General features: G+C 41.4%; 1 protein-coding gene across 1 annotated transcript in view; it reads right to left on the reverse strand.

The window, feature by feature from the left end:
• ITGA11 (integrin subunit alpha 11) overlaps nucleotides 1–20,168 on the reverse strand; it is a 255,723-nt gene that overhangs the window by 140,996 nt on the left and 94,559 nt on the right. Inside the window, exon 3 of the mRNA XM_089662070.1 lies at nucleotides 4,442–4,551. Within this exon, the coding sequence (XP_089518196.1) occupies nucleotides 4,442–4,551 (110 nt within the window). The remainder of the gene's footprint in view (nucleotides 1–4,441; nucleotides 4,552–20,168) is intronic.

Here is a 20,168-nt window from a genome sequence, read left to right on the forward strand (position 1 = left end):
TCAGAGCCTATTGGAGACCACTGTAGTGGGAGGAGGAAACAAGGGAACTAGAGAGCAGGAGGTCATACAAGGAGCGGAGAGTACGGTTTGGGTGATATTTGGAGACCAGATTGGTGATGTAATTGGGGGCAGAGTTATAAATGGCTTGGACGAGGTAGAGAGTGTGACATCACTACCTCGTCTCTATAACTCATGTCTTTGCATTCATTGAAAAAAATGCAACACAATCTCTGAATGGTGTCCATACGAAGTGGCCAACCTCCTAAGGTCAGAATTCATCTGGTCTGCCACTTGGCATGGATCTCTAATGGAGACCACTGTAGTAACAGTGTAGTAGCAATGTCTATTACAGTGATTTCCTGCTTCTCGTGGGATCCCACAGGTATGTTGTATTCAGAGTTACATTGTCCAAGCTGGACCAATGTACCCATGCAAGAGTCCCCATACCTGGAATTATTCCTTAAACAATTGGCAAAGAGCAATCACTGTGGAAGGCACCGTTAGCAATTTCTCAATGAATGCAACATATTCTCTGATTGAATGAGGTGAAGAGGAGACATAACACTCTCCACCTCGTCTAATGAGATGGATTTGTATTCATTGAGAAAATGCGAAGTATTCTTTGAATGGTTAGAAATCAACCACCTCCTACCCTACTATAATTACCCTATAACACAAACAACACCTTCCCCTGAAGGTGTACCAAACTATATATATGACAGTGTTATTAACAAATGTTCCAAAGCAAATATAATCATATAGATACCCAATTATTATAAAATGAATCCACTACCAATATAAAGTCCACTATGATTTTATGAAAATACGCAAAATGTCCCATCAATAACTCCAACGGTGTTCAAAATTAGTCCACCTCAAAAAAAGAAAAAACTCATATAGTGCATTAACCTTTATCAAATAAACTTTATCTATATTTCATCCAGTGAAAATAAGTAAAAGTTGTGAAAAACGTGAACCACACGTGATCAGTGAAAACCCACTTCAATGTGCATAACACTATTACAGTGCCACATCACAGAAAACTCCAATATAAAAGGGTGTATCCACTTCTAAAAGCAGTGAGGATACCCTTACCAACTTCCCAATATAATGGGCTTTGTAGTCATCCAGGAAATTCACAGGCTGATCCACTCAGGAACCTCTGCTGTATCACGCAGCCACCCCACTCTCTGGATTCCTTAGACACTTTGCTCCCAGTGTCACCACAAAAAAACACAGGACATAGTGTGATACCGCCAATAAAATAAGTAACATACACTTTATTAAAACTGCTCACATTGCCAAAGCTTTTTAACCGCATTAGAGGGAGTACAGAAGGTGTAGGAATCTCACGGTCATCCAGGGAGACACGTCCCGTTGCTCCTGCTCGATCTCTCCCTTATTAGAAATGGCCGCCAGGTAACTTCCGGTTTCCGGGAAAACGTCTCGACGTCACTCCACCTTGACGCGTTTCGTCATCGACTTAGTCAAAGTCATAAGTCGATGACGAAACGCGTCAAGGTGGAGTGACGTCGAGACGTTTTCCCGGAAACCGGAAGTTACCTGGCGGCCATTTCTAATAAGGGAGAGATCGAGCAGGAGCAACGGGACGTGTCTCCCTGGATGACCGTGAGATTCCTACACCTTCTGTACTCCCTCTAATGCGGTTAAAAAGCTTTGGCAATGTGAGCAGTTTTAATAAAGTGTATGTTACTTATTTTATTGGCGGTATCACACTATGTCCTGTGTTTTTTTGTGGTGACACTGGGAGCAAAGTGTCTAAGGAATCCAGAGAGTGGGGTGGCTGCGTGATACAGCAGAGGTTCCTGAGTGGATCAGCCTGTGAATTTCCTGGATGACTACAAAGCCCATTATATTGGGAAGTTGGTAAGGGTATCCTCACTGCTTTTAGAAGTGGATACACCCTTTTATATTGGAGTTTTCTGTGATGTGGCACTGTAATAGTGTTATGCACATTGAAGTGGGTTTTCACTGATCACGTGTGGTTCACGTTTTTCACAACTTTTACTTATTTTCACTGGATGAAATATAGATAAAGTTTATTTGATAAAGGTTAATGCACTATATGAGTTTTTTCTTTTTTTGAGGTGGACTAATTTTGAACACCGTTGGAGTTATTGATGGGACATTTTGCGTATTTTCATAAAATCATAGTGGACTTTATATTGGTAGTGGATTCATTTTATAATAATTGGGTATCTATATGATTATATTTGCTTTGGAACATTTGTTAATAACACTGTCATATATATAGTTTGGTACACCTTCAGGGGAAGGTGTTGTTTGTGTTATAGGGTAATTATAGTAGGGTAGGAGGTGGTTGATTTCTAACCATTCAAAGAATGCTTCGCATTTTCTCAATGAATACAAATCCATCTCATTAGACGAGGTGGAGAGTGTTATGTCTCCTCTTCACCTCATTCAATCAGAGAATATGTTGCATTCATTGAGAAATTGCTAACGGTGCCTTCCACAGTGATTGCTCTTTGCCAATTGTTTAAGGAATAATTCCAGGTATGGGGACTCTTGCATGGGTACATTGGTCCAGCTTGGACAATGTAACTCTGAATACAACATACCTGTGGGATCCCACGAGAAGCAGGAAATCACTGTAATAGACATTGCTACTACACTGTTACTACAGTGGTCTCCATTAGAGATCCATGCCAAGCGGCAGACCAGATGAATTCTGACCTTAGGAGGTTGGCCACTTCGTATGGACACCATTCAGAGATTGTGTTGCATTTTTTTCAATGAATGCAAAGACATGAGGTATAGAGACGAGGCAGTGATGTCACACTCTCTACCTCGTCCAAGCCATTTATAACTCTGCCCCCAATTACATCACCAATCTGGTCTCCAAATATCACCCAAACCGTACTCTCCGCTCCTCGTATGACCTCCTGCTCTCTAGTTCCCTTGTTTCCTCCTCCCACTACAGTGGTCTCCAATAGGCTCTGAGATCCATGCCAAGCGGCAGACCAGCTGAATTCTGACCTTAGGAGGTTGGCCACTTCGTATGGGCACCATTCAGAGATTGCGTTGCTTTTTTTTTAATGAATGCAAAGAGATTTCTAATTGGATGAGGTATAGAGTCGAGGCAGTGATGTCACACTCTCTACCACATCCAATCAGAGATTGCTTTGTATTCTGATTGGATGATAGATAGAGGCCAGGCAGTGATTTCATGCTCTCCACTTCGTCCAGTCAGAGAATTATTTGCATTTTTGGAGAAATTCAAATTTTTACATAATTACATTGGTTTGGCTTGGATCAGTGTGAGTATGTACAGTATGTGCCATACCTGCAGGATCACTCTAAAAACTGGAACTCACTGTAGTAAGCGCAATTTCTACTGGTCCAAGCTGAACCAAAATAACTCTGTAAAACTTAGAATTTCTCAATGGATGCAAAGAATTCTCTGATTGGACAAAGTGGAGAGCATGAAATTACTGCCCTGCCTCTATATATTGTCCAATCAGAGAATCCTTAGCATGCATTGAGAAAAGGCAAAGCATTCTCCGAATGACCCCTCCTGCCCAGCAGATGTCCTCCTGCGTTCCTCCTGTGCAACATGGTAGCCGCTCTACACTGGACCCGGAAGCTAGAGGAGATCACTGTAGTAGTGGTGTAGTAGCGGTGTCTACTACAGAGATTCTCAGCTTCTGGAGGGATCCCACAGATATGGTATGTACATACTGTAGATACATTCATTGAAGCTGGACCAATGTGACTATGTAAAAGTATTCATACCTGGAATTCTTTGTTAAGTTTCTAAATCCTAATGGTTCTAGAAAATCTCTAAGTCTGTTTCTGCTCCCAGCTTGCATATGGGGTAAGTTTGAGGACTCATAATCTGGCAAAACCATGTTTCATGTGTTGAAGGATGATTTCTAATTAAATTCACATCAGCAATATCTAGATATCAAGTGGCAGGGCTAACTCGTATGGTTGGAGGTTGACTATTTGGATCTTTACATATAATCTGTGCCGGGACAAGGTCATCCAGCACCCAGGTCCAAGATGCCAACCTGCACTCCCCCTTCCCCATTCATGATGTGCTATCCTAGGGGATACTACACTCAGCAGTCACTCACTTGTCAAAATCACTGCCGCTATCGGCCTTGTAACAAAAGGAAGACACCCTAATCCCTAATGTAAACCACTGTACCCAGGGCAGCCGCCCCTCCCGCCCCTCCCGCCCACCCTTTGCCCCAGCCCTGCATGTAACCAACATAAGGTGCTTTTACTTTCAGTCTCTTGTGAATTCTAAACATTTATCACAGCAGTATGTTAGTCATCTAAGTTCTATACTATGTGGCCAGCTGGAATATAATTGATATATTGGGGGCTCATAGGATACATTTAGAACATGTGAATAGTAGTTAGGCTTCCAGTGAAGGCAAGGACCGTCACCTACCAATTCCGAGCTTGGTACAGTCATTTGTTGTGTCGTTGGCGATGGAACATCTATATATATCACCTGTCTTCTGCGCTCCATTTTGATCGAAGGGGGCTCCAACCACCAACCTGTCAAAAAGGACATCAAAAAAGATTACAAATACAGACATAGTAAGCCCCGGCAGGAGGTCTTCGTATTGACTGCATCCTGTCTATGTGGTCATCCTGCCATGCGGGAAGTTTCGATGTTAGCATGATTGTGGTTTTGTAAGAAATTAATTCTGTGTTACATACGAAGGACAGTATACTAAGAAAAAGAAACAGTCTAATAAAAACTGACATTTAACATTGAGTAGACACCGGTTTCTCATATAACTGTAAGACTTTAATGGAAACATTTTAGATCCATTTTCCCAATCATAAGTTGGCGTAGTTACTGAGCATCTGGATCTTATAGATTTGAAAATAAGTGTTCATAGCCAATTGAGATACCGTCCATCTTGCCAACTATCCAGTCTACCTTCCGTGTTCTATCACTGCTTCCTACATTGGAGCACTGGAAGATATGGCGGTTGGTCCAGTGCAATGATAGAATATGGAAGGTAGACTGGATATTTGGCAAGACAGACAGTATCTCAATTGACTATGAACACTTATTTGCAAATCTATAAGATCCAGATGCTCAGTAACTATGCCAACTTGAGATTGAGAAAATGGTTCCAAAATGTTTCCATCAAAGTCTTACAGTTATATGAGAAACCTGTGTCTACTCGATGCTAAATGTCAGTTTTTAATATAGACTGTTTCTTCATATGTAACACATAATGAATTTATTACAAAACCACAATCATGCTAACACTGAAATGTCCTGCATGGCAGGATGACCATAAAAACAGGATGCAGTCAATGGGAAGACCTCCTGCAAGGGCTCTTGAAAGGGCCAGATACAGCCATTTGCTTGCTTTTATCTGGCCCTTGGGGCACTATTTTCATCCATTGACACCAATGAAGGGGCAGAATTCCTCCCAATGACACCAAAGATGGTGAACAATTCTTCCTAATGACAGCAACAATAGGGCCCAATGACACCAAGGATGGGGCACAATTCCTCCCAATGACGCCAAAGATGGTGAACAATTCTTCCCAATGACAGCAACAATGGGGCCCAATGACACCAACGATGGGGCACAATTCCTCCCAATGACACCAAAGATGGTGAACAGTTCTTCCCAATGACAGCAACAATAGGGCCCAATGACACCAACGATGGGGCACAATTCCTCCCAATGACGCCAGAGATGGTGAACAGTTCTTCCCAATGACAGTAACAATGGGGCCCAATGACACCAATGATGGGGCACAATTCCTCCCAATGACATCAAAGATGGGGCACCACTCCTTCCACTGACACAAAAGATGAGGCATTGTTTATTCCACTGATGTCTGGACATTTTCTACTCCCAACAGCCACAGCCCTGCCCCCCTTAAGTCTAAAGGACAATAAAGGTGCCCTTTGTTTAGAAAGTTTGGAGACCCCTGGACCAGTGGAAGGAACATGATTGACTAATAAGTGCTTTACACCATGGGTGGTATTGGTATTTTTAAATTTGTCAGTAATTAAGCTTTCAATTCTGACAAATAATTGGTTAAGCATTGGCTACAACTTCTACAGCAACCCTCTACAATGTTTTACAAAGCCACCATACTGCAGTGGTCACATATCTAACCAAGCAGCAACTGATAAAGTCCTATAGACTATATAAAAGAAACACTACCAAAGCAGCTATAACAGGGAAATAATAATGTTTCCAAGATGACTGGACTACTTCCAAAATGGCTTAATAGACTTGAGTCCAGCCAAAGTGTTTGACATATTTGTGCGTCACTAATCTAAGCTGGATATGTCACGTCACATAAATTTATGGAATATGGAATGTAATCAAAGCAAAATTAAATATAAAATGAGGGAGTGAAATACATCATGATGAACTAAATAAACATTGGTTAATGTGTCCTTTGGCTTACAAAACATTCATAGGGTCTGATTTACCAAAATAAGAAGTCTGGTGAAGTGCAGAAAAGTGCACCTGTGTTCACTTCAAACGTCTGGCCAAGTGAAGAAGAAGCCCATTTCTATTGGGCATGATTGGTTGTTTGAAGGTTGGTTGACTTCACATCAGCTGAAATTAGTCTGTTCTTTGGCCACACTAGCCAAAATAATATGTTTACTTTAAAGGGCCATAACTCTAAGTACTGCACGAGAAATAGATAGGACTAATAATGAGATAATATGTCCTAACGATGTGAGGGTGGCCCTCTTCCATTACATGATTCAAGGCCACCTTTCATACCAACAGAAGTTGGCTACATATTTGTTTCCGGCTACAAAGCAAATCACAGCCACAACTTGGAAGACGGCCATAGTCCTGTTCCAAAAAGTCAAAGACCGCATGAACTCAGTGTTGGTTATCGAGAAAATGTCTAGCCTTCCTAATGACATACAACCTAAATGTCTAAAAATATGGGAACCACGGCTTGGTTATGTCCTACCATTTTCAAATTCTTCTAGCCTGAGTTATCTATAGTCCATTTACCGGGCCCTCTTGCCTGAGTCCATGGGGGATACATCCCATTGTGTCCCTCCCTTGTTATCCTTCCCTTTGCTTTACGTCCTTACCCTGACCTCTGCCCTTGACCCTACCATGGTCTTTCTTGTTCTCTTCCCACTACCAGTCTTCAGCACAATTCTCCTCCTTCCACTCCAAAGACCACATGAACTCAATGTTGGTTATCGAGAAACTGTCTAGCCTCCCCAATGACATACAAGCGAAATGTCTCAAAATATGGGAACCATGTCCTACCATTTTCAAATTCTTCTAGTCTGAGTTATCTATAGTCCATTTACCGGGCCCTCTTGCCTGAGTCCGTGGGGGATACATCCCATTGTGTCCCTCCCTTGTTATCCTTCCCTTTGTTTTACATCCTTACCCTGACCTCTGCCCTTGACCCTTCCATGGTCTTTCTGGTTCTCTTCCCACTACCAGTCTTCAGCACAATTCTCCTCCTTCCACTCCAAAGACCACATGAACTCAATGTTGGTTATCGAGAAACTGTCTAGCCTCCCCAATGACATACAAGCGAAATGTCTCAAAATATGGGAACCATGTCCTACCATTTTCAAATTCTACTAGCCTGAATTATCTATAGTCCATTTAACGGGCCCTCTTGCCTGAGTCCAAGAGGGATACATCCCATTGTGTCCCTCCCTTGTTATCCTTCCCTTTGTTTTATGTCCTTACCCTGACCTCTGCCCTTGACCCTACCATGGCCTTTCTTGTTCTCTTCCCACTACCAGTCTTCAGCACAGTTCTCCTCCTTCCACTCTTCTCTCCACCTCCCCCATCTTTTCCTATCTGGACTTACCTGCCCACTCTGTGGTTCAGACCACGTATTCGCTATATTCCAAGCTCATAAAGGACCTTCAAACAACATCTTCTAATAGGTCCAGATAATTCACTGATGTATGTGCTTGTTCATTTCTTCCTAATTGTAAACCTTATCAAATGCAGACAGAAATGGCACTTTGGATTGAGACAAGTACACAATATAGAGGGATATGCTTTGTTCATATTTCATATCTGAGGTTCACATTTCAAATCTGGAGTGCTTCCTTAAGATCTATGAACAAACTGCACAGCTATTCCTCTATATACAGTATGATGATTGCCAAAATCCTACTGGAGAGCCTCCCAGGAGAATTGAAGCTGCTTAGTGCTATCTAGAAGCCGATATATCAGAGGCACAAGCTTAGGAGTCACCATTTTTATGTTCTGCACTGAAACACATAATGGTTGGAAATTGTTTTTTTTTTGCAATGTAAGAATTTCCTGCCTTGTCTCCAAGTAATAATTCCGTCATTTACAGATATTATACACATGAACTTGCTAATATACAATTTTAGCTAACTGATAAAAAAAAGAAAGGGGCTTCTATGAGATCATTCAGTTATCAATCTATATTTGTTTATACAGTATGTCAGCTCAGAACTCAATAAAGACATAGAAGAGGGGTATAGTTCTTTGAAGCCGTTGTAAACCTCAGACATGAAAGCCCAGAAAAAAGAACCTAGTAAAGGAGAGGATCGGAGGACCGCACCTGGGAGGAGTACAGAATGTCACTTCCTACTACATGGATGTAAAGTTAGCAGAACTTAGGGTTTGCCCCAAAGACACCAGCTGCTGGAGATGCCTCTGTGTCAGGAAAGGCAAAATGTGCCCAGGTGTATAGCTATGTTGAGACAGAGAATTCTTGTTAGCCAAACCTGTGCTTGGGCTCATGCGCGCACATGTATGCGCACCAGCATGCACGCCCACCACTAGATTGTCACCTTGTGGGCTATTTAAACATCTCTGCTGCACTAGGACTTTGCCTTATGGTCTACAGCGTTCTGCTGCTTGCTACCTGTTCGTGTGCCTGATCTTCTGTTGCTATCCTGATCCATCTGACCACGCTTGAACTCAGCCTGAACTGACCCCATCTTGCTTTTTGACCATGTCTTTGCCTGATCCCTCTGTCTGTTTGCTTACCTTTTCCAACTCAAGCCTGAACCTGACTACTCTTCTGCCTGCCGCTCTGTTCCTGATGTGCTTGCTAGCATCTGACCCTGCTCTGTGTCCAGCCTGTAATGGTCCAGCCTACCAAGTGCCTTCTGTCTGTGACTTGCCTGCCTGCCAAGTGCCTCCTATCCGTAATCTGTCAGCCTGCCAAGTGCCTCCAGATTTTGACCTGCCAGCCTACCAAGTGTCTCCTGTCTGTGACCTGCCAGCCTGACAAGTGCCTTCTGTCTGTAATCTACCAGCCTTCCAAGTGCCTGCTGCCTGTGACCTGCCAGCCTGCCAAGTGCCTCCTATCCATAACCTGGAGGCCTGCCAAGTGCCTCCAGTTTGTGATCTGACAGCCTGCCAAGTGCCTCCTATTTGACGTCTACCAGCCTTCCAAGTGCCTGCTGCCTGTGACCTGCCAGCCTGCCAAGTGCCTCCTATCCATAACCTGTCAGCCTGCCAAGTGCCTCCAGTTTGTGATCTGCCAGCCTGCCAAGTACCTCCTGTTTGAAGTCTACCAGCCTTCCAAGTGCCTCCTGCCTGTGACCTGCCAGCCTGCCAAGTGTCTCCTGTCTGTAACCTGGAGGCCTGCCAACTGCCTCCAGATGTTGACCTGCCAGCCTGCCAAGTGCCTGCTGACTGTCTGCCAGTCCACTGTGGCTGCTGCCCTGTGTCACAATTCAGCCTGCATCCAAGTCAGATTTCTCATCTGTAGTTGTCATTGCCAGAAATGTCAGGCACTCGTGCCACTCCAGGCTCTCATGTCTCCTGTCACTTTACCAGGGGTACTGAGCCAGAGGTGGAGAGATCGCTTTTCTCTCCATGTCAGGCTTCATCCCCAGGTACGTGACACTCTGATGGACTCCACCTTTGCAGGTACTCCGGGACAACACATAACCTGGTTAGGAGTAAGGACTAGGTACGTAGGATGTTAATGGACTGTCTTGTCTGCTTTGGACTCTTTGGTAATGTTGCACTTTATTTCAAGTAAAGCGTTTAAACTTTGCATTCTGCCTGGTCTGAAGTCTTGAAAGAGGTGCATTGCAAGTAACCAGGACCAACACACACTTTAGTCTACAGTTATGTTAAGAGTCACCTTAATTCAAGTTTTACATGTGGTTGCCATGAGCAACAGAGGGTGCAGTCAGCAAGCAGCCTGTCATAACATGTGTCTGCTATAGGTGGAATTGCCTCTACCCATGATGGAGATGTCGGCACTACCTATGCTGCATTCCATATCACACATCAACTGAAACTGCATTGCAGAAGTCCCCATCCTGCACACCGGTATGGAAGTTCAAGAGTTAAAGTTAAGTGCACGTTGGGGCCCGTGCTATGTCCATGGCAGGGTTCCATGCTGCTACCAGGACCAGTAGTGGGAAACGCTGGAGAGGTGACTGCGGTCAGTGTTCAGCACAGCCTTCCTAATTGCAAGCTACAGTGGGAAGATGTACATTTACATGGAGACCTGAGAGGTAAATGGAGAACAATTGTTGTGCAAGTGTACGTTCATAGAGGCCCACCTTAAAGTCAAGTATTTCCTGATAGCAACCTCAACCTTGTCCCGGGGCATTGGTGAAAATAGCACAGAGCAAAGGTACCCCATGTGTGTGAAGTAGAGTGATTCTGTCTCAGGTGCCCAGAGTAGCCCAGAAGAACCCACCCCAAGGTAGGCCTCTCATGTTTCCCAAAGTTGGCGTCCAACGAGTTAATTGGAAAACATGGAGGACGTGACCATCGTCCCATCCACTCTAGCCCACCTGGCAACATGCCTACTTGAAGAAAGTCAAGAATCCAGTATAGAACAGCCTTAATGAATGATGACTCTAATGTTTCTCTCGTTTCTGAGTTTTAACCATTGCTCTAAGCTTTATTAATGATACCAAAGAATGACAACCGTAAGTGAAGGACAAAGTGAAATGGAAAACCGGATTACAATATGAGTCCCATAAGAATAAACAGATATATTGTACTTAAGCAAGAATACGAAAGATGTCATGATGAAGTTTGCAAGATTCGGAAGTTTGAGGAAAGCCACAAGTGACAGGCAGACAAAGTTTGTGGGTTATACAGAAGTTTGAGGTTAGCAGCATCAGTCAGAATCAGATCGTTTTAACAGATTAAGGGGAGTATCCTATTTCTCTTCTATATTTACAGGTTATGACTCAAGTTGGGTGCTGTAAAAAGAGCAGAAGGTTGATTAATGGACAGCTCAGTTGGCTGCAAGAATTGGTAGTCACCACTTTCCATTAATTCTGCCATTTTTTCCATATAAGGCAAAATACAGTTTTTCGTGACAGTTTCTACAGTACCATATCCCCAGAAACAAAAAGTGAATGATATCCATGGGCCCCTACTCAGGGGATCTTTTAACCCATGGAGAGGAGCTTCTTATAATTTTGGGTGAAGGTCAAATCTACCCAGCAGAACCAGGTCTTCCTGAACCTTTCACCTTGATGATTGCATGTGGAGATAAGATTTTTTTTTTTATAGTATACAACTCTTGGACTTTCATAAACCACATAAGGTAGAAGGAGAGCTTTGCTTCCATTTGAATGGGATGCTCAATCTATCTACACTGATCACGAGCAGAAAAAGGGAATGTTTGTATTTATATCCAGGTAGATGGTTGAGATGTAAGAGGTACGTGAATTTAAAAAAATCAATCAAAGATGTGGGACTTTAAAGGTGCTTGAAAAACCAACCTCAGCAAACTCATTGCATACGTTCAGTTTTGGGCACCAATTCACAAAAAGAACATTGGGGAACTTGAGAAAGTACAGAGAAGGGCAATTAAACTGATAAGAGGCATGGAGGAGATCAGCTATGAGGAAAGATTAGAGGAACTGAATGTATTCTCTACTGAGAAGAGGAGGCTAAGGGGGGGATATGATCACCATGTATAATACATAAGGGGGGATATGATCTCCATGTATAATACATAAGGGGGGGATATGATCTCCATGTATAATACATAAGGGGGATATGATCTCCATGTATAATACATAAGGGGGGATATGATCTCCATGTATAATACATAAGGGGGGATATGATCTCCATGTATAATACATAAGGGGGGATATGATCTCCATGTATAATACATAAGGGGGAATATGATCACCATGTATAATACATAAGGGGGGGATATGATCTCCATGTATAATACATAAGGGGGGATATGATCTCCATGTATAATATATAAGGGGGGATATGATCTCCATGTATAATACATAAGGGGGATATGATCTCCATGTATAATACATAAGGGGGATATGATCTCCATGTATAATACATAAGGGGGGATGTGATCTCCATGTATAATACATAAGGGGGGATATGATCTCCATGTATAATACATAAGGGGGGATATGATCTCCATGTATAATACATAAGGGGGGATATGATCACCATGTATAATACATAAGGGGGGATATGATCTCCATGTATAATACATAAGGGGGGATATGATCTCCATGTATAATACATAAGGGGGGATATGATCTCCATGTATAATACATAAGGGGGGATATGATCTTCATGTATAATACATAAGGGGGGATATGATCTCTATGTATAATACATAAGGGGGGATATGATCTCCATGTATAATACATAAGGGGGGATATGATCTCCATGTATAATACATAAGGGGGGATATGATCTCCATGTATAATATATAATTATACAACACTGTTAAAAGTAGGCGATAAAAAGCCATTAACCATGAATACAATATCAGAGATCGTCACCCCAAATACCCTCCTCATAACAGATCTTAAGCCACTAAAATAATTGTAGCAGATTACTCAGATATAACCGCCATAGACATGTTGCCGAGATGAGGGACAGGTGTTATTAGTTCCGACGCGTTTCACAGTCTAGGCTTCCTCAGAGGCTTAAAGGGGTATCGAAACAAGAAAGGATAGAGCAAGTATAAATGGGGAGGGAATGGAGAGCAGCAAAGTTGACAGAGGTGCAGGAAGGGCAGTCCAAGGGGATCAGAGGTAAGCCAGACGTGAGGTAGCCAAGACAGTCCCAACGCCATTGTCAGGAGGCAAAAAATGGGAGCATACACTAACCCCCAAAGCCTATATATAGTAAAATTCTTGCTAAAACACACAAGTTCCCGCATCCAACGATGTTATTCACCAACATAACCCAAAACTTAGCCCTTGACCAGCCAATATATCTTTAGATGAAAAAGAGAGCATCTTCATGGAGACGTTTGCACCAGGGAGGGAACATGTCATCACTCTAAAGGTATATTGGCTGGCCAAGGCTAAGTTTTGGGTGATGTTGGTGAATAACAGCGTTGGCAGTACCATAAACATCCCACACCTTTAATTGTTTTGGGTTTTTTTAATTCATGTTCATATTTGGGATGTGATGCTAAAGTTTCGGTTACCCTTAATGTTGACTAAGAGGTGCGCTTCGGGGTTGTCACTCAGGTCAATATCTGTAACACTTTGACTTTAATACTGGAGCTTGCACAGGGTTAAAGCAGAGCACCACCCAAAAGGGTTGTTCAGCTTTAAGGCATCGTCCCCCAATACCTGTTAGGATTGGAATCTCTAGGGAGGGGATTTTGACAAGTACCCCCTCCCATTTCCACTGGAATTACCTAGGCCAGGGGTAGGCAACCTGAGAGCCGCAGGACTACAAGTTCCATCATGCCTCTGCAAGTCATAGCTGTAACTGTCAGTTTTGTAATCTTTGCAATGCCTCATGGGAAATGTAGCTCCACAACAGCTAGAGAGCCGCAGGTTGCCCACCTCTGACCTAGGCGATCGGAAGTGAACGTTATCCTCTCTCCCTCCCCTTAGTCTTTTGGGACACGTGACAGGTCCCAAAAGACTATGGGACCATTCACAAGGCGCAACGCTACTCGCCCATGCGCAAGATGTTGGCGCTGAGGAGAGAGGAAGGCCGGTGAAATCGGCTGCAGTGAGGACACCGCTGGATTGGGGGACAGGTGAGTGGCTGTTTTTTTATATTTTTTTCAGATTTTGACTGGACCTCCACTTTGATGACCTTCTTCCCTCCCCGACATGACAATGTTCGGATGTTGTGTTACCAGGGGCGGACTGACCATTCGAGCACTCGGGCACTGCCTGAGGGCCAAGGGTCAGTAGGGGGCCCCTTGAAATGTCCCTGGTACCTTTTTATAGGCTTTTTTGGGTGTGCTTTGAGTGTGGGCAAGGACACAGGGGCCCCATGATCCCCTATTGCCCGGGGGCCCCATGAGTTGTCAGTGCGCCCCTGCGTGTTACATTAGTATATAGTTATAGATTGTGATTTTTTTCAGACTTGCAATTAATATTGTTTTTGGGATATATTATTATATACTGTAAATATTGTTTTTGGGAGTAAAAAATAAAAGTTTTTCTTGTGTGTACATCTCTAAAACAAATGGCACTGGAACAATGTTTGCACTTGAGTACTTTCTATTTTCGCTGTCTTCTAATAAAATGGGAAAAGAGATACTCTTCTGGTAGATTGGGCAATGCAAACGATTGGTTAGGCAATGCGCATTTTTAGCTATTGCCGTTGTTTTCAAGGAGCTTTTGTTAAACATTTGACCCAAGCTATGTCAGTAAGGATAAACAATACCCACATGGAAGAAATATATATTTTAAATATATTTTAAAAAGATTCTCCCCAAATATATTGACATATAGTTGAAATGCTACAATTTTGGCCATATTCAATATATTAAAAAAATAAAAATAAAAAAAATATTTTTTTTAAAATTATATATATATATATATATATATATATATATATATATATATATATATATATATATATATATACATATATATAGTATGTTGACATGCATTTTTTATATATTACAAAATACATGAAAAATATTTTAAAAAATTTATTTTTTTAAATATATTCTTCAGATTTTTTTTTACATATAAAAAAGTTATTTTTAAAATATATTTTTACATATATTTGTAAACGCATTCCATTGGGGGGGGGTTTGTGGAAAATGTTTGTAAAGATGGACTAACCCTTTAAGTATATAACTGGGCCTTTATTGCACTTTTTGGTCTTTATTGGTTCAAAGGAGGTCTGTACTGGAGGGGTATCTGTACTGGTGGGTAGAAAGGGGTCTGTACTGAGAAGGGGCTGAGCACTGCATCCTGAGGAAGGAAAAAAGGTCACAAGCTCCTTATTACCCTCAATACCGGCTCTTTCTGAGGGCAAAGTTCAAGTTCTCATTAAAGATGACCAGCATAGTGAAATGTGCCCCTCTTGTAGTATATAAACAGCATAGGAACAGTGAATCACATTATATTCCCCCCTCATAAGAAAAAAAACTTTGAACGATGCGTATATATTTTTACTAATAGGGCCCAGGTATTATATCAAGGGCACAGAAAACAAATGACATCACACAAGCTACAGCCAGTCTGATCATTTCTCTTCAATTCAACTTAAAAAAAACTGGAAATAAATGAAAAATGGACTCCAACACTTACAGTTTTCATAGATATGATCAGAAAGTCTAAACCGTCAGATTATCGAATAACATACGCAGTATAACTATATAAGTAAATGGGGCCCAGCGGGTGCATAAAATCGGGGCTTTTTATGGGCTGGGACTGTCCCTGGAAATCAGTGCCCGGTAGAACACTACAGAACAGACCTGAATGGATGCCATCGCAATGCTGCGTGCTGTACAATGCTCAGACTGTTTTCTATGGTAGAACCAATGCAAATAAAATCGAAGTACAAAAGAAATCAGAGCTCCAATATTTTATATCCGTGGTTACAAATGATGTATAAAATATATTACATTTAATGCATGCAGGTGTAACCCACAGATCCTGCCGCCGGTCTCATTATACATACTTGGCAGCTATCACTGGAAAGTCTGTGCTATGTTCCTTTCTGTGCCATCAGAGGTAACATGAAACTTACTAACGCCTTTTTGTTTTGTAAAAATGATGGCACATGATATAACCAGACAATAGGAAACTAAGACACAGCAGATGGATACAAAGAGATGCGCCAGACAGGTAATCATAGGTAAACCGTCCATGCCTTACTCACATGGAAGAAAAATATATTTGAAATATATTTAAAAAAATATTCTTCCCAAATATATTGACATATATTTGAAATACTACAATTTTGACCATATTCAATATATATATATATATATATATATATATATATATATAAATTATATATATATATATATATATATATATATATACAGTGTGTTGACATGCATTTTTTATATATTACAAAATATATGAAAAATATTTAAAAAAATATTATATATATATGTATATATATATATATATATATATATATATATATATATATACACTGTATGTTGAAATGCATTTTTATTACAAAATATAAGAAAAGTATTTTTAAAAATGCATTTCAAATATACTTCATGTCTTTAAAAATACAAATCTACATTTTTATAATGCATTTACAAATATATGTAAAAATATATGTTGAAATGTGTTTTTTATATATTACAAATTATATGGAAAATATTTTTTAAAAAAATATTTTTTAAATATATTCTTCAGATTTTTTTTAACATATAAATAAGTCATTTTAACATATATTTTTTACATATATTTGTAAATGCATTCGAAAAAATGTAGATTTGTACTTTTAAAGACATACAGTATATTTGAAATGTATTTTTAAAAATATTTTTCGCATATTGTGTAATAAAAACGCATTTCAACATACAGTATATATATATATATATATATAATATATATATATATATATATATATATATATATTGTGTTGGGGTTGTGGAAAATGTTTGTAAAGATGGACTAACCCTATATTTATATATATTGAATATGGCCAAAACTGTAGCATTTCAAATATATGTCAACATGTTTGGGAAGAATATTTTAAAAATATATTTCAAATATATTTTTCTTCCATATGGGGAATGATACAGGAGGCACTTTCCTAAAAGCCGAAGATTGGATTATACAGTTGCACGAAAAAGTATGTGAACCCCTGTGTGTTTTTTAAGGGCAGGACAGCTGTCAGCAACACATCCAATATCATCACACTGATTGGAGTCAAGGTTGGCTCACTCCTGGCTCCAATTAGCTCTGGGAGAAGTCATTAAGCTAGGGCCTCACATACTTTTTCCTCCCTGCACTGTGAATGTTTACATGTTATGTGCAATTAAACCATGGCAACATCTAATGTTTGTGTAGTATTATGTTCAGCAGACTGTGTTCTTCTATTGTTGGGACTTGGATGACGTTCAGAGCACATTTTATGCCCAATTCATTCAAAACTCCACGTAATCCCAAGGGGTTCACATACTTTTTCTTGCAACTGTAATGTGCTTTGCTTGCTGAAGTGCATGGGGGGGGGGGGGGTTGTGGAAAATGTTTGTAAAGATGGACTAACCCTTTCAGTATATAATTGGGCCTTTATTGCACTTTTGCACTGCATATATCGCATGCTGCAATGACATTTTTCCCTTTGTTGGGGCTTTTGGATACAGTGATAATCGCTCGAAGTGAAATGTCAAAGGAACTACGGTCTACACACCAACAGTTGCCGATCCAAATACATGAGTATCTGTTACTCCATGAATGTAATTGCCCGTGAATTTGTAAACCAATGTTCCAGTTTGTATTTGAGATGGAAGTAATTGTTGATTTAGTGGTAATTTTATCTTCAGCCATTCCATAATTTGTTTTTTTTCAGCAACTTTTTTTCAGCAACGGTCAGAAGAAAGTTTGCTGACTCCTTTGAAACTTAATGAATCCACACGCACAGTTGCAGGTCGGGAGTGGGTAAGATGTAATTTCATTTTATTGGTCTTGGGTTGACTCTCGGCAGACGAAGAGGGTTTGGGATCCTATCCACAAGTCTGAGACGAATGCTGCCAGCAGCCAAACCTACTCAGCAGAAGCAGATGTGAGGAAAGTTGAACGCATTGTCTCATTGGGCGATCGCAGCTAGAGACATCAAGCTATGAATAACACAAGTGTGCGGCAAAACGAACAACAAGTGTATTTTTGTACCCAAAGTGCTCACATCTACCCTTGTCTACAATTAGCAGCCTCTACGAAGCCAAGCGGCTCCTCTCGCCGCCTAACCGTCAGTGCTTTGTGCCGTGCACATGTGGCCATGCTAGGATGGGGACGTTCTCAAGCGACAGACATAAAGGAGGAACCTTTTAACATCTGGGCAATGGGAGCAGAGCCAGGAAAATATAAGCAACTGCAGAAACGTAACCCAGCAACCAAGTAGACTTATGAAACTGTTAAATAAGAGCTGCACAAGATCAAGACTTAGATTTGGCTAGATGACATCCAGAAATGAAGATGTTCTGTGTCATCTCAGTGATTAAAATGGCAATTTCCAATGTCACATAAAAGAGCGGTTGACAAAAGTTCAACAGTAAAAGTAGATTTACTATAGATATAAAAACCACAGCTGGATATTTATAGGCAGTTCAACCACCCAAAAAAAATCTCTCTTTTGCAAACTTACGTCTTTTCAAAGTGTATGTCTCAATGTCTCTAGACACGCATTGTTCAACACTTATCTTGAGGGATCATGAGGGCAGATGTGCACACTCAAGTGAATAGAATTCTTGGGTGTATTGCGAGAGGGGTCATCAGTAGGAGGAAGGAGGTCCTGATTCCACTATAAAGATCTTTATATCATTAGACGGGTCACCATCAGGAGGAAGGAGGTCCTGATTCTCCTATATGGATCTTTTTGCATCATTAGAGGGGTCACCAGCAGATGGAAGGAGGGCATAACTACTCTTATGTTATCACTAGAGGGATCACCAGCAGGAGGAAGGAGGTTCTGGATCCTCTGTATAGATCTTTACATCATTAGAGGAGTCACTGGAAGGTGGAAGGAGGTCCTGATTCCTCTATATAGATCTTTATATCACTAGAGGGGTCACCAGCAACAGGAAGGAGGTTCTAATTCCTCTATATAGATCTTTATATCACTAGAGAAGTCACCAGCAAGTGGAAGGAGGTCCTGGTTCCTCTATATAGATCTTTATATCACTAGAGGGGTCACCGGCAGGAGGAAGGAGGTCCTGATTCCTCTATATAGATCTTTATATCACTAGAGGGGCCACCGGCAGGAGGAAGGAGGTCCTGATTCCTCTATATAGATCTTTATATCACTAGAGGGGTCACCGGCAGGAGTAAGGAGGTCCTGATTCCTCTATATAGATCTTTATATCACTAGAGGGGTCACCAGCAGCAGGAAGGAGGCCCTGATTCCCCTATATGGATCTTTATATCACTAGAGGGGTCACCGGCAGGAGTAAGGAGGTCCTGGTTCCTCTATATAGATCTTTATATCACTAGAGGGGTCACCAGCAGGAGGAAGGAGGTCCTGGTTCCTCCATATAGATCTTTATATCACTAGAGGGGTCACCAGCAGGAGGAAGGAGGTCCTGGTTCCTCCATATAGATCTTTATATCATTAGAGGAGTCACCGGAAGGTGGAAGGAGGTCCTGATTCCTCTATATAGATCTTTATATCACTAGAGGGGCCACCGGCAGGAGGAAGGAGGTCCTGATTCCTCTTTCCTCCTGCTGGTGGCCCCTCTAGTGATATAAAGATCTATATAGAGGAATCAGGACCTCCTTACTCCTGCCAGTGACCCCTCTAGTGATATAAAGATCCATATAGGGGAATCAGGGCCTCCTTCCTCTAAATAGATCTTGTGTCATCCTAGAGGGGTCACCAGCAGAAGGAAGGAGGTCCTGATTCCTCTGTATAGATATTTAGTCATCCCTAGGAGGGGTCACCAGCAGGAGGAAGGAGGTCCAGATTCCTCTATATAGATCTTTATATCACTAGAGGGGTCACCGGCAGGAGGAAGGAGGTCCTGATTCCTCTATATAGATCTTTACTCATCCTAGAGGGGTCACCATCAGGAGGAAGGAGGTCCAGATTCCTCTATATAGATCTATATATCACTAGAGGGGTCACCGGCAGGAGGAAGGAGGTCCCGATTCCTCTATATAGATCTTTATATCACTAGAGGGGTCACCATCAGGAGGAAGGAGGTCCCGATTCCTCTATATAGATCTTTATATCACTAGAGGGGTCACCATTAGGAGGAAGGAGGTCCTGATTCCTCTATAT

Source organism: Staurois parvus, unplaced genomic scaffold (genome assembly GCF_062004578.1).
Source record: "Staurois parvus isolate SC_StPar_1 unplaced genomic scaffold, SC_StPar_1.0 ptg001422l, whole genome shotgun sequence".
Lineage (NCBI taxonomy): Eukaryota > Metazoa > Chordata > Amphibia > Anura > Ranidae > Staurois > Staurois parvus.